Source organism: Typopeltis vanoorti, chromosome 2 (genome assembly GCF_054136105.1).
Source record: "Typopeltis vanoorti isolate ZY-2024b chromosome 2, IOZ_Tvanoo_1.0, whole genome shotgun sequence".
NCBI lineage: Eukaryota > Metazoa > Arthropoda > Arachnida > Uropygi > Thelyphonidae > Typopeltis > Typopeltis vanoorti.
In genome coordinates, this window is record NC_143550.1 from 100,235,581 (window position 1) to 100,252,320 (window position 16,740).

Below are 16,740 nucleotides of genomic sequence, written 5' to 3' on the forward strand. Positions count from 1 at the left end.
ATAGACAAGCTATATTACATTTCAAACAGCATGCCAAAGTGACAATGATTTAATCATCCATTATTTTACTGGCCTGCCCTCTAATAAAAAACTACATCAAAGATATATCCTATTTTTAATGTCATCAGAGAACAAATTCATATAAATAGTTTTAATACAGCAAAATTGGTGGCCTAATCAATAATTTAACATAAGTGTTTGTTATATTAAAGAGAAGATCCTAGATTACTGCAGTCCTACTTATAATTAATTCTTAGGCCAAAAGGTCTAAGAGTTAATTTTTTAATTTAACTTAAATTAATTAATTATTAATCTAAGATATAGGTATTTATTTCTGGGAAAATTCCCATGTTACTCCTCTTAAAAAACTATAATTTTTAAGGCTATTATAGCCTGTTTTTGTTTAGGACTGTCCCTTATTTTAAATATATTGGCTTTTTTCCTCAAGAAATTTTTAGGGCATTATAAGTATATTTTAAAGGAAAATATAGCAGAATAATTTAGGAAGAAAATTTTGTACATACCTTGTTTAGATGCTAGGATGACATCATTCTCCATACTTCTGCTGTTAGGTTGTTAAAAAAAAAAAAGGGGGAGGGGATGTCAGGGTAGTGTTTGACAAGGTGGGAAGAACAATTTTTTTGAAAACCCGGGTTTTTTTAAAATAATATATATATATTATTTTAATTCAGGGCACTTTTTTGGGGAAGGGTTTTATGGGAAAACTGGGTTGGGGGAGACTAACACCTCAACTAACGCTCTCCTCCAACCCAGTTTTCCCATAAAATCCTTCCCCAAAAAAGTGCCCTTAAGTACAATAATATATATATTTGTATATATATTATTTAAAAAAAAACAGATTTTCAAAAAAATTATTCTTCCTGCTTTGCGTCAAACACCCCCCCCCACGTTCCCCCCCCCCCCCACGTTCCCCCCCCCCTTTTTTTTTTTTACAACCTAACAGCAGAAGTATGGAGAATGATGACATCCTAGCATCTAAACAAGGTATGTACAAAATTTTCTTCCTAAATTATTCTGCTATATTTTCCTTTAAAATACACTTATAATGCCCTAAAAATTTCTTGAGGGAAAAAAGCCAATGTATTTAAAATAAGGGACACTCCTAAACAAAAACAGGCTATAATAGCCACAAAAATAATAATTAATCTAAGAGTTCTTTATTTTCATGTTCTTTACTGCTGCAACAGTCAAATGGCAGAGCCATGACAGGCAGTTTGAGAATGACCATATTCCTGACATTTAAAGCACTGTAAATTTAGGGTTTGTGATATATGGAATAGTACTGGACAGTTGAGATATTCTGCTTTGACAGCTGTTGGGGGTTTTGATTTATTAAAAGGTAAGGATGATGTTTCTAGTGGGAACTAGATGCCCAACTCTAAATATCACTATTCTTATGGTTGTCATTCCTTGGTCTCTAAGTCCAGAACATACTTCATCAAGAACTTCAAAGGAAGTCCCACTGAGATATTATGCCTCTAGAAAAGTTTAATTTTCTTTGGGAGGGGAAGGGGCTGTAATCAATATTTTTCCATGACAGATGTTGAATAGAGTAATTTTTCTGATTGTACTACTATAGCTGCTTCAATAAGGATATCTCCTGAATGCAGTTTATTTACATTTTTTAGGGATCCTGCCAACCCTTCCAAACTCTTCTGGGTGAAAAAATGTGACATTTTTCTAACTGCACATTCACCAGTTGATTGTATAATTAGAAAGAGTGTGTATTTGTTGCAGCTAAGGATCCCCCCCTGCCGATGATTCTATATCTGGTTGGGGCTTGTTAAGGGTCCTGATAAATAAGAGAATGAAACATTCGTTTTCAGGAGAAGTTGGATTTGGCCAAGAGCTCCCCACCCACCACAGAGCCACAAATGGACCCACTCACCAGCGAGCAATGACTGCACTAAGGAGTGGAATGTCAGGGCAACATCAGATACTATACAAGCACAACAGCAAGACTTGCCCTTGCCTTGGATCATGGGAAGGAGACTGACAGGAACACCCTTTACCACTGCAAGCAAGCTCAATAGCCAAATGATCCTACCCAGGGACACACATCTTGCCAAAGCAGAGGCCAAAGAGCAAAGTACTGCAATACTACCAGGATCCCCTTTCCAGATGCCCATGAGTGGCACCACATGGCAAACAGGGAGGCAAGGCATTATATCCCAGTGATGGTAGTCTGGAAGACTGAATAGTAAAGACTCAGAAGTAGAGCAAAGAATATGGGAAAAATAAGCATAAACAAAGAATAAGGGGAGAAAAAGTTATCATTACTGGGAGGTCCCCTTCCACCATGAACAGGTGCTTCACATGGAGGAGCTTGAAGTCAGCAAGTAAGGTATTAAACAGCTTTGAAAAACTAATTTTCAAGACAAAAAGGAAAAATTTTCCCATGTCAGCCACATTCTGATCAGACATTCTGATTTCAAAATTCTTCAGCTGGGATTTCTGAAACTAAGTTTCATGTAGCTCCCAAAATTGATGTGAATCTCTACAATAAAGCTGAGGCTAGTGGAAATGGAGTAGTTCCAGTGTACTCTTTAAAGGCTAATGGATCAAATAAGTTAAATTTATAGATTGCTTATCTTGAGTAGAATAACTATTAAAAACAGTATATTCCTTGAAAGGAAGAATAATTGTCAAACATTTTGGAGTAGCAAGTTTACTTACTTTTAGGATTTATTTTATTATGGATGACAATAATACAGAAAATGAAGACAAAGAACTATATATAATGCAAAATATGGGAGAAATATTAATATAGTGCAACATTTTGAAAGAAATATAAAGTATAACAAGAATAAAAATGTGTCTGTATATATACATAACAAACCAGCAATAAATGGCTGTGCTGCTCATTTTAAGAAATTTGTCATCAGAATACTAGGAAATGAGTTGTCTGCTCATAGTTATGAGATGACTAAAATTAAGTGGAATTTTACCGGTTAAATAAGATGTGAGAGTAATCTTATTTAACTGGCATGTGGATGAGAGAGATTAAATATGGCTGGAGTGTGTTTATCACACTTAGAAGTTCTTATGACTAAGCTTATTTGTTTTGGGCTTAGCAGTACAAGAACAGCTAAAATCATGCTGTGCCAGTACACAAGGTAATAAGTAAGCAGCATACACAGGTATAGAAATTCAGTATAGAAAAACAAATTTAAGAGGTGTATAGAAACAAATGTAAAAAGAAATATAAAAGTGTATAGAAATTAATAAAAGCATTCATAAAAAAAAACATGTTAAAAGCTTACATACACTAAAACTAATATGTACATAATTTATAAGATAAATATTGATATGCTGTAAAATCAAAAATGGAGTGATAATGAATCTACTAAAATCTGTGAGTGTATAGGGCTCAGACAGAATGTGAATGCAGCTAAAATAGTGACTACACTCATTGATGAAACAAGGACAATCGATTAAAATATGAATGAATGGTAAGTCCAGTACTACATACTCACACATGGGCGTATCATCACCTCTCAATAGGAAGAAAAGTTTAAAAGACAACTACAACCTAGATAGAGTCAAGTAAGAACAACTTCTTTATAGTCCCTGTGTAGACTAGACTGCCACAATTTGCTTTCAGGCTTGATATGAAGCTTATTACTGATCGCTCTCTATTCATGACTGCCACTGGAATAAAAGTTTGATCTGACAATAATTGGTGTATGAGAATGGTAGATAATGAAAGCTTGAGAAACAAGTGAGCTGAGCTAACTGTACTATCTGCAGCCTCATTTCCCTTAATCCCAGTGGCATGGAATCCAACATATGCATACATCGAAGTGTGGCTTCTATAACAGAGAAGACATGGATTCAAGAGCCTGGATGTTTTTGAAGATCTAAACATCTTACTGCCTGTAAAGAACTTCATGAATATATATATATAATGCAAATTTGGTAGTGTTGCCATCTTATGCACTTTAAAGCAAGCTTTATCACATACGGCTCAGCAGTGAACAGATTATTCTGTCTGGGAAGTTATCAGTGAACTTAACTAGATCTAATTTTCAACCATCTGCATGGACATGTCTGAAAAAGCTGCTGGTAGACAACAGGGGGAGTGGAATGTTTTGGTAGCTTACAGAAAGAAAAGCTGCATGGCAGTATGTAAGAATGCTATGCAAGTAGTATATATGATGGTATGTGCTATGTTGTATACCCCAATATCTAGAGTTTGAGAAAGAGCTTTTGTTCACAGACTAAAGCTAGAGAGTTTCATATGGCAATTTGATGGGAATTGTACAGATTTTCCCACAGTGAACAAAAAAAAAGTTGGTCACATGAGATGGGCTGGCAGGGATTTTTTATCACAGCACATGATACATAATACAGCTGTTGACATCTGAGCAACACAGGTGGTTCATTTGCTTTTACATACAGACAAGAGAGCAGTGAAATTCAAAATGTTCCAGATTCAGTTCTTATGGCTTGATGGTAGATAGGGTCCAACCATCTGTCTTTGGCAGAGACTTGGGGCCCAAGTTTTGATCTAATCAATGCCCTGTAGAATCAAAGATAGGATGCAAAGAATGTTCATTGCCTTGTGGCACTTATCTTGCAACTGGTGTAAGTGAAGGAGGAAAGTGAATTTGTCGAATATGAGTCCCATGTACTTTGCTTCTAGTGTAACTGGGATAAAAGTTTGTCCTAGTCCAAGTTCTGGGTCAGAATGATGACCATGTCTACAGAAAAAAAAAAAACACACAAACTGTCATCTACTATTGAAATCTGAACCCATTTGCAAGCACCCATTTTGAAAAATGGTCAAAGGTTTGTTACAGTTATCTTTCTATGACCTTCATATTACATGTATGACAGAAGATGGTGAAGTCATCCACAGAGGGCATTACTCGCAGTTGGAGAAAGCTGTTTGCTTACTGAGTTAACCTTGACTACATAAAGCATGACACCTAGTATTGAACCTTGTTGGACTCCCTCTTGGGTATACAGCTGAGAGAGAGAGAGAGAGAGAGAGAGAGAGAGAGAGAGAGAGAGAGAGAGAGAGGGGTTCCACATAGAAGATTTGGTTTGATAAAAAGTTCTTGACAAAGAGAGGTACATTCCTTCTGAGACCAAAGTCATGTAGGTCATTCACTATTCTGAATCTCCAAGCAGTGTCGTATGTTTTTTCTATATCAAAGAAAACTAAAGTGCTCACATTCTAGGAGGTCATCTCAAATGGGTGCTTTCAGTTGGACTAGATAACCAGTTGTTTCTCTAAAAACAACCTATAGATTAAGTAAATAGGTTTCTATACATATAAAAGATGAATTAGACATTTTTTCCAGAATCTTTCACAAGCAGATCATCAGAGCAACTGGCCTACAGTTTATTGGGATTGAATCCTTCACTGGCTTAGGAAAAGCAATAACTATTGCCTTTTGCCAGGTATCTGGAAAAACATTCTCACAGAAAATTCTGTTGAACATGTACAGTCCTTGACAGTCAGTGGCATGTTTTAACTATCTCATAATGGATGTTATCTGGTCCAACAGCAGTTAGGCAGCATTTAAGCAAGCAGCTTTTTGTTTCTTCTTTAGTGAAGATCCTGCTGTATTTTTCAGTACTGCTTAAAGAAAAGAGAATGCTATGCTTTGCATTTTTGGGCAATGAACTTGGAGGGAAGAGGGTAGGGAAATAAGATACGCTGACATTTTAGCAAATATCTCTCCGAGAGTGTTAGCAACTGCTGTTGGGTCAGCAACTGTGTATCCATTATGTTCAAGGATGGAAACTTAGTGGGTGGTGTATCTGCTCTTCATTTTCCATATTTTGTACCAGACTATTTTAATGTTGGTTGCTAGTTATGGAAGACATGCATTCAAATCAGGCATTCTTTTTAGCTCTGATGACATGCTCAGGCACATTTGAAAGCAATGAGGTTGGTTGCAGGATATATGAAAAAGATATCTAAAAATTTTTTCTGTGCTTCCTTTTCCACTATGAAATTACTGTTCCACCATGGTTTAAGAGAAATATGGAAATTGCCCAAGATGTTCTGCGAATTGCAGTTGTGGCAGTTTGTGTAATATACTGGCACATGATTCACTGTGTTGCTGGTAAGAGATGAGCTAACAATCACAGAATCAAATTCTGCTGTGGAGAAGTTTAGCCTATCAACTTGCTTGATTTTATCAAAATATCCATAATGCAGTACATGGCTGCCCGTGCAGAAAAGTCAATACCAAAAAATGATCACTGCCAAATAAGTTCTCATCAGTTTTCCATTAAAAAGTAGGAAAAGGTAAATGAGCAGACAAGTTGATGGCAGTAAATGTTCAGGTAGGCATGTGGAGGTGTTGTCAAGTATACACTTAACTCTTCCTCTCCTCTGATGTTACTTTGAACACTAACCCATAGAGCATTATGTTTGTTTAAATCTTCCCATTAAAAGTAGAGAGGATGGTAACTGCAATATGACATCAAGGTCATCCTGAGATATCTGCAGCAAGAGGTAAGTAGATGCAGCATGCTGTTATAAGAGATCTGACCAAGAGGTAGCTGACGACTGCCTCAACGTATGAATTGAGTGGGACTTGCTGGAAGGGGGATATGGCTGCCTACAAGAATGGCAATTCCTTCATTGGCAAATGGAATTGCCTCCATTCCCCCATCTTGTACTTACAAATGATGGCTACATTTCATAATACCAGATTGTCACCAGGCTTCCAGTATGATTCCTGCAGACAAAAAACAGATTGGTTTATACTTCTATAAGAGCCTTCATGTTGTCAATGTTTTGATGGAATCTATTACAATTCCACTTTAGAAATTGTTATTATTATTTCTTTTTGGCAGTATCTGGCTATGTCGAGAATTTTTTTTTTCAGCAGCCTTGGATATTTTTTACCTTTTTTTTTGGAAAATTGTGGATGGCCAGTGTCCATTTCTTTGTCAGGAAAATATCCAAGATGTCATCAAATTGGATTCCCATAGGGCACGAAAAGGATATCTTGTGGGGCGGAAGGAATTCCTCCCCCACCTATTAAAGGGTATGGAGGAATTCTGATTCTGTGATGCATGATCCTCCCTCCCATTAGTGAATTCTTGTGTAGTGGGACCATTTTTGGCATGTCCTCAGGAGTAAGCTCATAGATTCTCTTTTATCTGCTTTAGAGAGACAGAAAGCAAATCATATCATTCTAGGATGTTGTAGTTATGAGAAGGTGGGATCAATATACTTGTCAACATCCCTACTCATATTTTCCTTACAGTTGCCTTCTCAGTCTAAGGATGTTTACCAGATGTTGTTGATACGTTCATGGTATACTACCCTTCACCACCTGACAAGTGATACACTGTTCAGTTTTTATTTTTTGGATCTCCTTTTCATCCATCCCATTTTGATATCCTCAGTGGTATGCTGGATAGCATCTATGTCCTAAGTATGTCTCCTTCACACTCAGGGCACAGATGACTGAGCCACAACAGCCAGTTTGAGAAGGACCATGCATCTGACATTTCAAGTACTGTAAAAAAGTTCTGAATGTAAAGCCTTACTGGGCAACTGAGATAACCCACTTTGATAGATGTTGGTAGTTTTGGTGTGTGTTAAAGGTAAGGATGGTGTTCTGGTGATAACCAGATATCCATCACTACATATAAGAATTCTCCTTAGAGCCATCTCCTTGGTCCTAAAGTTTGAAGCAGAACTCATCAGGTACATCAAGGAAGCCCCATCAAAGAAGTGCCTTTAGAAAAAATTAGTTTTGTAGGAGAAACCATAAGTGGTATTCTCCCTACAGCTATTAATTACGTTTTTCCAGTTGTGTCACTGTTGCTACTACAATAAGAACATCTGCTGAATAGAGTTCCTTCAAAGATTCTGGAGATCTGCCAACCCTACCAAACCTTTCTGGAGGAAGAGGGACGACATTTTTCCAAGTGCACATTTCCCCTCTTGAATATAATATTAAGAAAAGTAATCTATTTATTGTTTCTGAAGTTTTCTCTTGATGCTTTTTTGGTTTCTAGGGCCCCAGATAAATAAGAGGATGAAAAATTATTCATCCTCTTATTAAGTACAGATCTCCAACAACCATAGAGTCACACATGGACACCCACTCTCCCGAAAGCAATGAATGCTCTCAGGAGTAAATACCAGGGTGGATGATGCACATTGGCACTACAGTAAGCCTTAAGCCCCATGCAGGAAGGAGCACTTACTGCAGCACCACTGACACTTGCAGGCAAGCAGACTAATTCTAACTGGACCATCCAAGACTGGCTTCTACTTTGACAAGCTAAACAAAGAAGTGAAAGCCTACTAGGATCACCCCTTTCCAGACATCCACAGGTCACACAGCATGGCAAACACAGCAGCAAGGCACTGAATTCCAGATGGTCATCTGGAGGACAAGATATTAAAGAAGATATAGGAGAAGTGAAGCAAAGAAAAAGAGGAAATATGAAATTACCATCAGTGAGAGGTTCTTATGGCTAGGCATTCTAAATGCTACTCCCATTATCTTGAAAAATTAATAACAGTAACCTTCTCAATATTGGGATGACTTTTAATTGTATGACGTAACAATATTTCAGCAAAGAGATTTTTCTTCTGTTAGCATAGCATTTTATTTTTTCTTTATAGTATGATATAAGTGGTAAGGTATGGGGAATGCATGGTAACATTCAATTAAATGTTATTTCAGAGAAGGAATGATAAATCTGATATAGTTAGTATTGCACATGGGTTGAGAGTTAAATTTGTAAACATTACATCACAGTAATATGTCTAATGATTTTATAGTAGTCTGTTTTAATAAGGTTTGTAATTTATTACCAGTAGTGAAAACAACTGTGCAAGTAGAATGTTTGATTTTTTTTATCAGTATTCTTTTCAAAAAATATATTAATCTGTAAATTTAACTTATTTGATCCATCAACCTAAATTTAAGAGGTTGGTTATTAGATATACTGTAGCTGCTCTGTTTCCACTAGGCTTGACTTCATTATTATAAATGCTCCAATTAATTCTTCAGCAAAAAAGTACAGGGGGGAGAAGGAGCAAAAGGAAAGGGAGTGATAAAAGAAAAGTTACCTGGCTAGAAAATTTTAACAGACTGATGAATCAAGACTTTCTCCATCAGACACAAAACATCTGGTGGAAAAAGGCTGCTGACTGCCAATCTTACTAGAAGCACCAGAGAAAGATGTTTTAGTAAGAATTCCCTATGTAAAGTCTTATGAAAACATCTAAATGGTTTCAAAGATAAGCTACAAAATTCAACTGACAGACAGGATATGTCCAAGTATTTTTTATGCAAATAGCCTTTATTAATAAAGGATACTTTAAATGTATGCAAGAACAATGCAATCCTTGGCTGAACTTATAATACAATATCATCATAATCAGAATAGTAATCAGAACTATAATCATGCAAGCACTCAGTACATTCACTCCTCCCAAGTTCTTATCAAGAACTATGGAAATAATACACTTTAATTCATTCAAAGTAATTACAGAAAACTTTAGAAAGAAAAAAATCTAATAAGTAGACTTACTGAAAAATGAATGGCTTGTTATCAAACAAAAATGGCTTTTCTAGTCTTGAAGAAATGGCATGATGATGAGCTTTTGACTATAAGGAGAGGAAGAAAAGTTCAATAAAACATTTAATAAGTAAGAACTTTATACGAGGGTGGTCTGAAAAGTTCTCAGCCTCAACAATAGATGGCAACACTATCAGCAAGATTTTTTTTTTCTAAATTGGTACATCTGTCAGAAGTATCCATGTGGAATTGCAAGTCATCCTATCAAGTAGTTTGTTTTATACAGTTGTCTGAAGAAAAAGTGTTATTTGTATCCCTTGAAATGGATAAAATTGAGCATTGTGCAGCTATAAAATTCTTTGTAAAAGAAGGTTTAATGCCAAAAGAAAATAATTCGAAGTTCATAAACGTTTATGGGCACTCTTCTCCTTCATTTTCGACAATTAAGAAATGAGCTGCTGTGAAGATGATCCATATGAAGAATGTCCAAAAAAGTGTAACAACCCCAGAAATCATTGTACGATATGGTATTGGATGACCGGCGAGTCAAGGTGAGTGAAACTGCTGAGACTACAGGCATTTCAAAAGAACGTGTAGAATATATTTTGCATGAAGAATTGTAAATGAAAAGCTTTGTGCAAGATGGGTGCCGCATTTGCTCACGCCAGATCAAAAACACATCACATGAAAATATCTGAACAGTACTTGGAGTGTTTTAACAAGAATAAAACTGATTTCATGCGTCGATTTATTACTATAGACGAAACCTGGATTCACCATTACACACCAGAATCCAAACAGCAGTCAAAATAATGGACAGAAACCGGTTGTTCAGTGCCAAAGAAGACAAAATTGGTTCCATCCTCAAGAAAGGTCATGGCATCAGTGTTTTGGGATGGTAAAGGCATTTGGTTTAATAATTATCTTGAAAAGAGTAAAACAATAACCAGGGAATATTATTCCAATCTTTTAACCAGACTAGATGAAAAAATTCGTGAGAAAATACCCGGTTTGCAGAAGAAAAAATCATCTTTCATCAGGACACAATGCAGCTGCCCACAAAGGTGTTTTGGCAATGGAATAATTAAGGGATCTGCACTATAAATTGTTGGAACATCCACCCTATTCCCTAGATCTGGCTCCCTCTGACTTCTATCTCTTCCCAAAACTAAAACTCTTCCTTGCTGGTCAGCGTTCGATCAAGAGGTGATTGCAGCTGTAGAAGGGTATTATTCAGATTTTACTGAGAACCACTACAGGGACGGGACAATGGTACTGCAGCATCGCTGGAATAAATGTATTAGTCTTAAGGGAGATCATGCTGAAAAGAAAATAATTTTAAAATTATAAATTCGTTTTTTCATTGTTAGGCCGAGAACTTTTCACACCACCCTCGTATGCTAAATGACTGAAAAAATATGAAAATAATTTTGCAGTGTATGTATGTGGAGGGGACTTAAAACTGGTGATACACCATCACAATTATTTCTGATAATGATATTCCACCACATATATACACATTGCTTGGGCATACATAAATTATAATACAGAATACAATTAAGCAAAGACTAATTAAAGTATTAGTATTCAAATGATAAATGATGCAAAAAAAAAAACAAAGGATTATACAGTGGCTCAGGTGCTAGTCAGTGGAGTAAGCTGAAGCATGAACTAATGAGTCTGTAGTAAAAGAAAAATAAATTCATTCATTTCCAACCAAATCAATTCATAGCATTTTGAACCAAAAAGACTGTGGGCAATATTTTGATGCCTGCTAAGAACCTACAATCCTGCTTATTGGAAGCTTGTACCATATTTGGCCTCCACAGTAAGGGTCTAACATAACCTAACCCAGTGGTTCTTAACCGGTGTTCCCCGGAACACTTGTGTTCTGCAAAATGGTTACAAGTGTTCCTCCGGTGAAAAATGTCAGATGACACAGTTCTGAGTTGACATCTAAACCAACAGAATATTGTGTCTGGGCAGTTAGCCTAGTGGCTATGTGCTTCGCAACCATATGCCTGGGGAAGGAGTGTCCTAGGTTCGATTCCGGACGACAATGCGAGGAACTTAAGGATCTTCCTCAGCCATAGCCAAGTTAGTCAAGTCTTGGGCGTGGGCAGCAGACCCCCCCCCCAGTTTATCTGGGATTTTTCATCCCGCAAGCAGGCCAACCAGTCCAGTGAATACACACGTATTACAGTCAAGAATACTGGCCCAGCAATAGGTCTGATTCGTCAGCTATGCCGGTTCCAGAGCCCGGATAAAATTTGGGGGGACTGAAATGGTGCCGTATCTCCCCGTAAAGGGGATTCACGGGGGTGTATCATCATATGATTATTATTATTATTATTAATAGAATATTGTTATATTATAAATATTATATCTACACACTGTTTTTTTACTCCAGGAAACTCTGGTTTTTCATCCCGTAAACTCAAGAAAATCGACTGTAGAACCCATATTATTTCAGACATTAAATATGAGTGTTAGGATTAGGGACCACAAGATGGCGGCACTTGTTGAGCCGTCTCTCTATACTGCATGCTACTTAATTAGCTTTGGGCCAGCTATCTCTGATTGGGTACCAGTTGAGATTGACTTGTCCACTCAGTCTCCAAAAGTTAGATAGGGCTAAAAATGGCCTCGCCTACTCCCTATATATGGGGGAAAAAAGGCGTTCGCTGATTTTTTGCACAGAGAATCCCTAGTTTCAGAAATATTACTGTCAATATTAAAACCTGTATTAGACAAAGTTGGGAATATGGGAAATTACATCAAATCAAGACCTATAAAATCATGCTTTTTTTAAAAAAAAAAAAAAAAAACCTTTGCATATCTCTGGAAGCCAGGTACCAATCTTTACTTTTGCGCACTGAAATAAGATGGTTATCCAGGGGTAAAGTGCCATTCCGAATTTTAGAACTTAAAAATGAATTGTTGGCATTTTTTCAAAATGAAGGTACAGATACTTTTGTAAAATGTCTTCAAAATGATATTTGGTGTGCTAAAATGGCATATTTAGAAGATATTTTTAATTACTTAAATAGCGTTAATACAAGATACTTGTATTAACAAGTATCTTTTATTAAGAGAAGAATGAAAATGAAGAATGTATTCCAAGGGAAGAATGAAAATGAAGAATGTATTCCAAGGGAAGAATGAAAATATTTTGACATCATTGACATATTGTCAGCTTTTCAGAAAAAACTGTCTCATTGGATAAACCACATATCAGAAAAAAAAAAAATATATATATATACAGTAGATATGTTTCCTTCCCACGGGGGAGGAGGGGTAAGAGTGATTCTGAGTGTTCTAGGAATAATTCTGCTAGTTGTCCACTGCTGTTTTGGCCAATGGGGAGTTCTAAAATTTGAATATACATGTTATTGTTGAACTCGAAGAAGTTTGCCGAGATTATTAGCTTGATTAAGTTTATATCATCATCATCAAATTCCTGATATTTACTCTCAAGGGGTATACAGCATATGATAGTACTACATGAAAAATTTACATCATTACTAACTTCTTATCTACAATTTTCCTCCAAATCAGTCTGTTACTTGTCAAGACTCCAATATTATCATTATCAGACCTTATATTTCTACCATCTAAGGCACATTGTACTGTATCAATCCACCTATATCTTGGTGTTCCTCTGGGTCGTTTTCCTCACAACCTGGCAGAGAACACTTGTTTTGCTAATCTTTCCTCTCCCATTCATTTTAAGTGACCATACCACCTGAGATTAACTCTGCTAATGCATTCCCGGATGCCGACAATGTCAAATTCTTTCCTAATATTCTCGTTTTTAATATGATGTTGCCATTGATGCCTTTGGTTCATGCCTCTAATCTTCCTCAGGACTCTCATATCTGCGGTCGCTAGTCTTTGGTCAAGTGTATTACTTCTGAACCAGCTTTCAGATCCATAAGTTAAAACTGTAACCAGTTTTAACTTATGGATCTGAAATACAGCTAATTTAGTGTTCCAACTAATTAGTCTCTTATTCCATATGAATTTATTCAATTGACTACCCACCATACCAGCTTTGTTGATTCTGTTGTCTATTTCCATATTTAATTTACCATCTTCACTAAAAATCATGAATAAGTAGCTGAAATATTTTACTTGTTCCACAGGTTTCCCATTCACAACATAGTTGACATTTTCAACAATTCTACCTATTTTCATTGTCTTTGTCTTTTTAATTAATGCTGACCTTCATACCATATCTATTACAACAGTTATACAATTTAGTCAGGGAATCTTGGAAACTTGTAGGGGATTTATTTAGAGGTATAACATCATCCGCATAAAGCAAAGAGCTCACATTAACATCTCCAATTCTGATATCATGTTTAATACCACTTTCCTTCATGTGATCCATATAGATACTGAATAACAGAGGGGATAATGTACATCCTTGTCTCACACCAGATTTAAAATTAAACCATCTTCCTGAACTTCCTTCAATTCTAACTGCTGACTTACAACTCAAATACAGACTAAGTATTGCTTGATATAATGCCCCATTAACACCATATAACTGTAACGTATTGAATAGCTTCTCTCTCTCTCTTGGCACCTTGTCATATGCCTTTTTCAGATCAACAAAACTTAAATACAGATGTTTGTTATATTCCCATGCTTTCTCAACTTCACTTTACGACAAATAGTTGTCGTAAAGTGAAGATCAGATCCTGACAGCCTCTATTTCGCCTAAATCCAGCTTGTTCTTCACCAAGCTTTTCTTCCACAATTATTCTCAACCGTTTCTCAAGTATACTTGCATAGATCTTGCCAGTTGCACTCAGTAAGGAAATACCTCTGTAATTCTCACATTCAGTTTTATTTCACTTTTTATATATATGGGTACTATTAGAGCTCTACTCCAATCATCAGGAATTCATCCCTCTGTCCAGGCTTTGTGAACTATGCAGTGCAGCCACTGTAAGACTTTTATACCATCATACTTCAGCATTTGTGGTCGAATATCATCTACTCCTGCTGCCTTTCCACATTTCAAGCATTTGATGGCTTTTTCTACTTCAAGTATGGATATGTATTCCTCACTGTATGCCTGTTGAGTGTTTTTTACCACTGTGCTATCACTGCTTGTTTCATTTAACAATTTTTCGAAGTAATTACTCCATACTTCAAGGATATCTTTTTCCCCTGTTTTCATGTCACCTTTATCATCTCTAACTCCTTTTACAGCACTCTTTTCTCCATTTCTAAGATTCTTCAACAACCTCCAGAATATCTTACCACCTTCTTGATATTTATTTTCTATGTTCTTGTCAAAATCCTCCCATGACTTTTCTTTAGCTAGTTTTACACAATGTTTCACTTTCTTGCATTTGTCTCTGTATTCTCTAAGAGCAAAAGCTGACTTATTTGCCAGGAACTTTTGATATGCTTTCCTCTTTTCCTTCACGGCCTCTTTAACTTCCTGTATCCACCATGGAGTTCTGATTTTTCTATCCTTGCAGACAACCTCACCACATGCCTCTCTGACTGAATCAATCAGCGTTTTCTTCAAGGCTTGCCACTGAATCTCCAAGGTTTGGTTCCTGTTCTCAAACTCTTTCATTTTTTCATCAATAATCTTCGTGCATTTTAGTCTACAGTTCACATATGAGAGCTGCTCAACTTTTATTCACTTTAAAACTTTCTTACATGTTATTCTTTTCAATATGAAATTCAATTTTATCCTGCTCAAGACTAAATAGTGATCGCTTCCAATTTCAAATCCTCTCTACACTCTGGTGTCCTGCACCAGGGAGAAAACATCACTATCAACAATAACATAGTCAATGAGACTGTTCTTATTCCTTGCCTCTTCTCTCCATGTGAATTTGTGCACATTACCAGTCCATGTCTTGAGCAGAAATCCAACAGGTATTTGCCATTATTATTAGCTTTGTTCTTTTCTCCCAATTTTCCCAAAATATTTTTGTATGTCTGACAATCGTTTCCTACTCTGCTATTTAGATCCCCAACAAGGACCAACTTTTCCTTTTTCATTGTGTCAGTTGCTTTTTCTAAAGCATCAAAAAATTCCTCCACTTCTACTTTAGTAGAACCTTCTGTGGGACCATAGGCACAAATAAGTCTCATTGTCCAATTCCCCATTCTGATATTTGCCCACAATCTACTTGAGACTAACTGCCATTCAAGAAGATTAGCCTTGTGTTTTGTGTTGAATACTATGGCTACTCCTTTTCCTTGATTGTCATTTCCTGAATATAACATTTTGTATTTATTGGTCAGAAAGATCTCACCAGTTTTTGTCTTTTTTGTTTCAGTCACCCCTATTATGTTGATCTGGTACTTATCTAATTTCTCAGCTAGCTCCATTTCTTTGCCATTCAGGCTTCTTATGTTGATAGTACTGATCTTTAACTCTGGTGATGTTGAGTTGGGATGTGCTTTCAGCTTTGTTCCAGTAGCTGACTTTTTTGCTGTTTGCCCTGGTTCCTTGGCGAAAACAATGGGGGCCTTGTTTAACCGGGCGACGCCCCAGCCAGCATGAAATTTTGTCATGTTCTACCATCATTTTGTATACTGGTTTAAGCCAATAAGAATACAATTTGGTCGGCTAAATCCCAAATTGACAGCCCATCCTCGTTCGCTCAGTATCCAGGTAGATACCCAACAGGGTGCACCATGAGAAGGTGAGGATTGACTGGCATTATGTCATTAGGTCAGAAGCCCTGGTCGGTTCTCCGCATTCCTTTAAAGGCTATGTGGAGGTCTCCTCTCAGTTATACAGCTTTGATCCTTAAGCACTCCATTAGGTGTTAATTATGTTCAAGTGTAGGGTGTGGTGTTCTGTGAGTAGCTTTTGTACGATGTCTAATGTTCTGTGAACATCCACGCTAGTGTATAATGAAACAGCATCCAACGAAGTGAGGATGTCTTCTTGGGATAGAGTTATACTATTTATTTTTTGAAAAAGGCATCCGTATTTTTTATCGAGTTTGACATTGTAATTAATGTCAAAATACAATGGTTTTAGTAGTTTGGCTACGAATTTCGATAAAGGTGCTGTGGTGATGTTTTTGTAATAGACTATTGGATGTATCGGGTAGACGTCTTTGTGGGTTCTGCTTTGTCCGAACATACAAGGGGTACATGTGGTGCGGGGTGCTGTGTTTTTGATTATGGTTTTGTCTATCTTGTTTTGATTTTTTAGGG

General features: G+C 36.6%; 1 protein-coding gene across 1 annotated transcript in view; it reads right to left on the reverse strand.

Annotated features, from left to right (window-relative positions):
• LOC150109288 (calmegin-like) overlaps positions 1 to 16,740 on the reverse strand; it is a 394,668-nt gene that overhangs the window by 289,810 nt on the left and 88,118 nt on the right. The window contains exon 6 of the mRNA XM_090412401.1: positions 9,547 to 9,623. Within this exon, the coding sequence (XP_090268527.1) occupies positions 9,547 to 9,623 (77 nt within the window). The remainder of the gene's footprint in view (positions 1 to 9,546; positions 9,624 to 16,740) is intronic.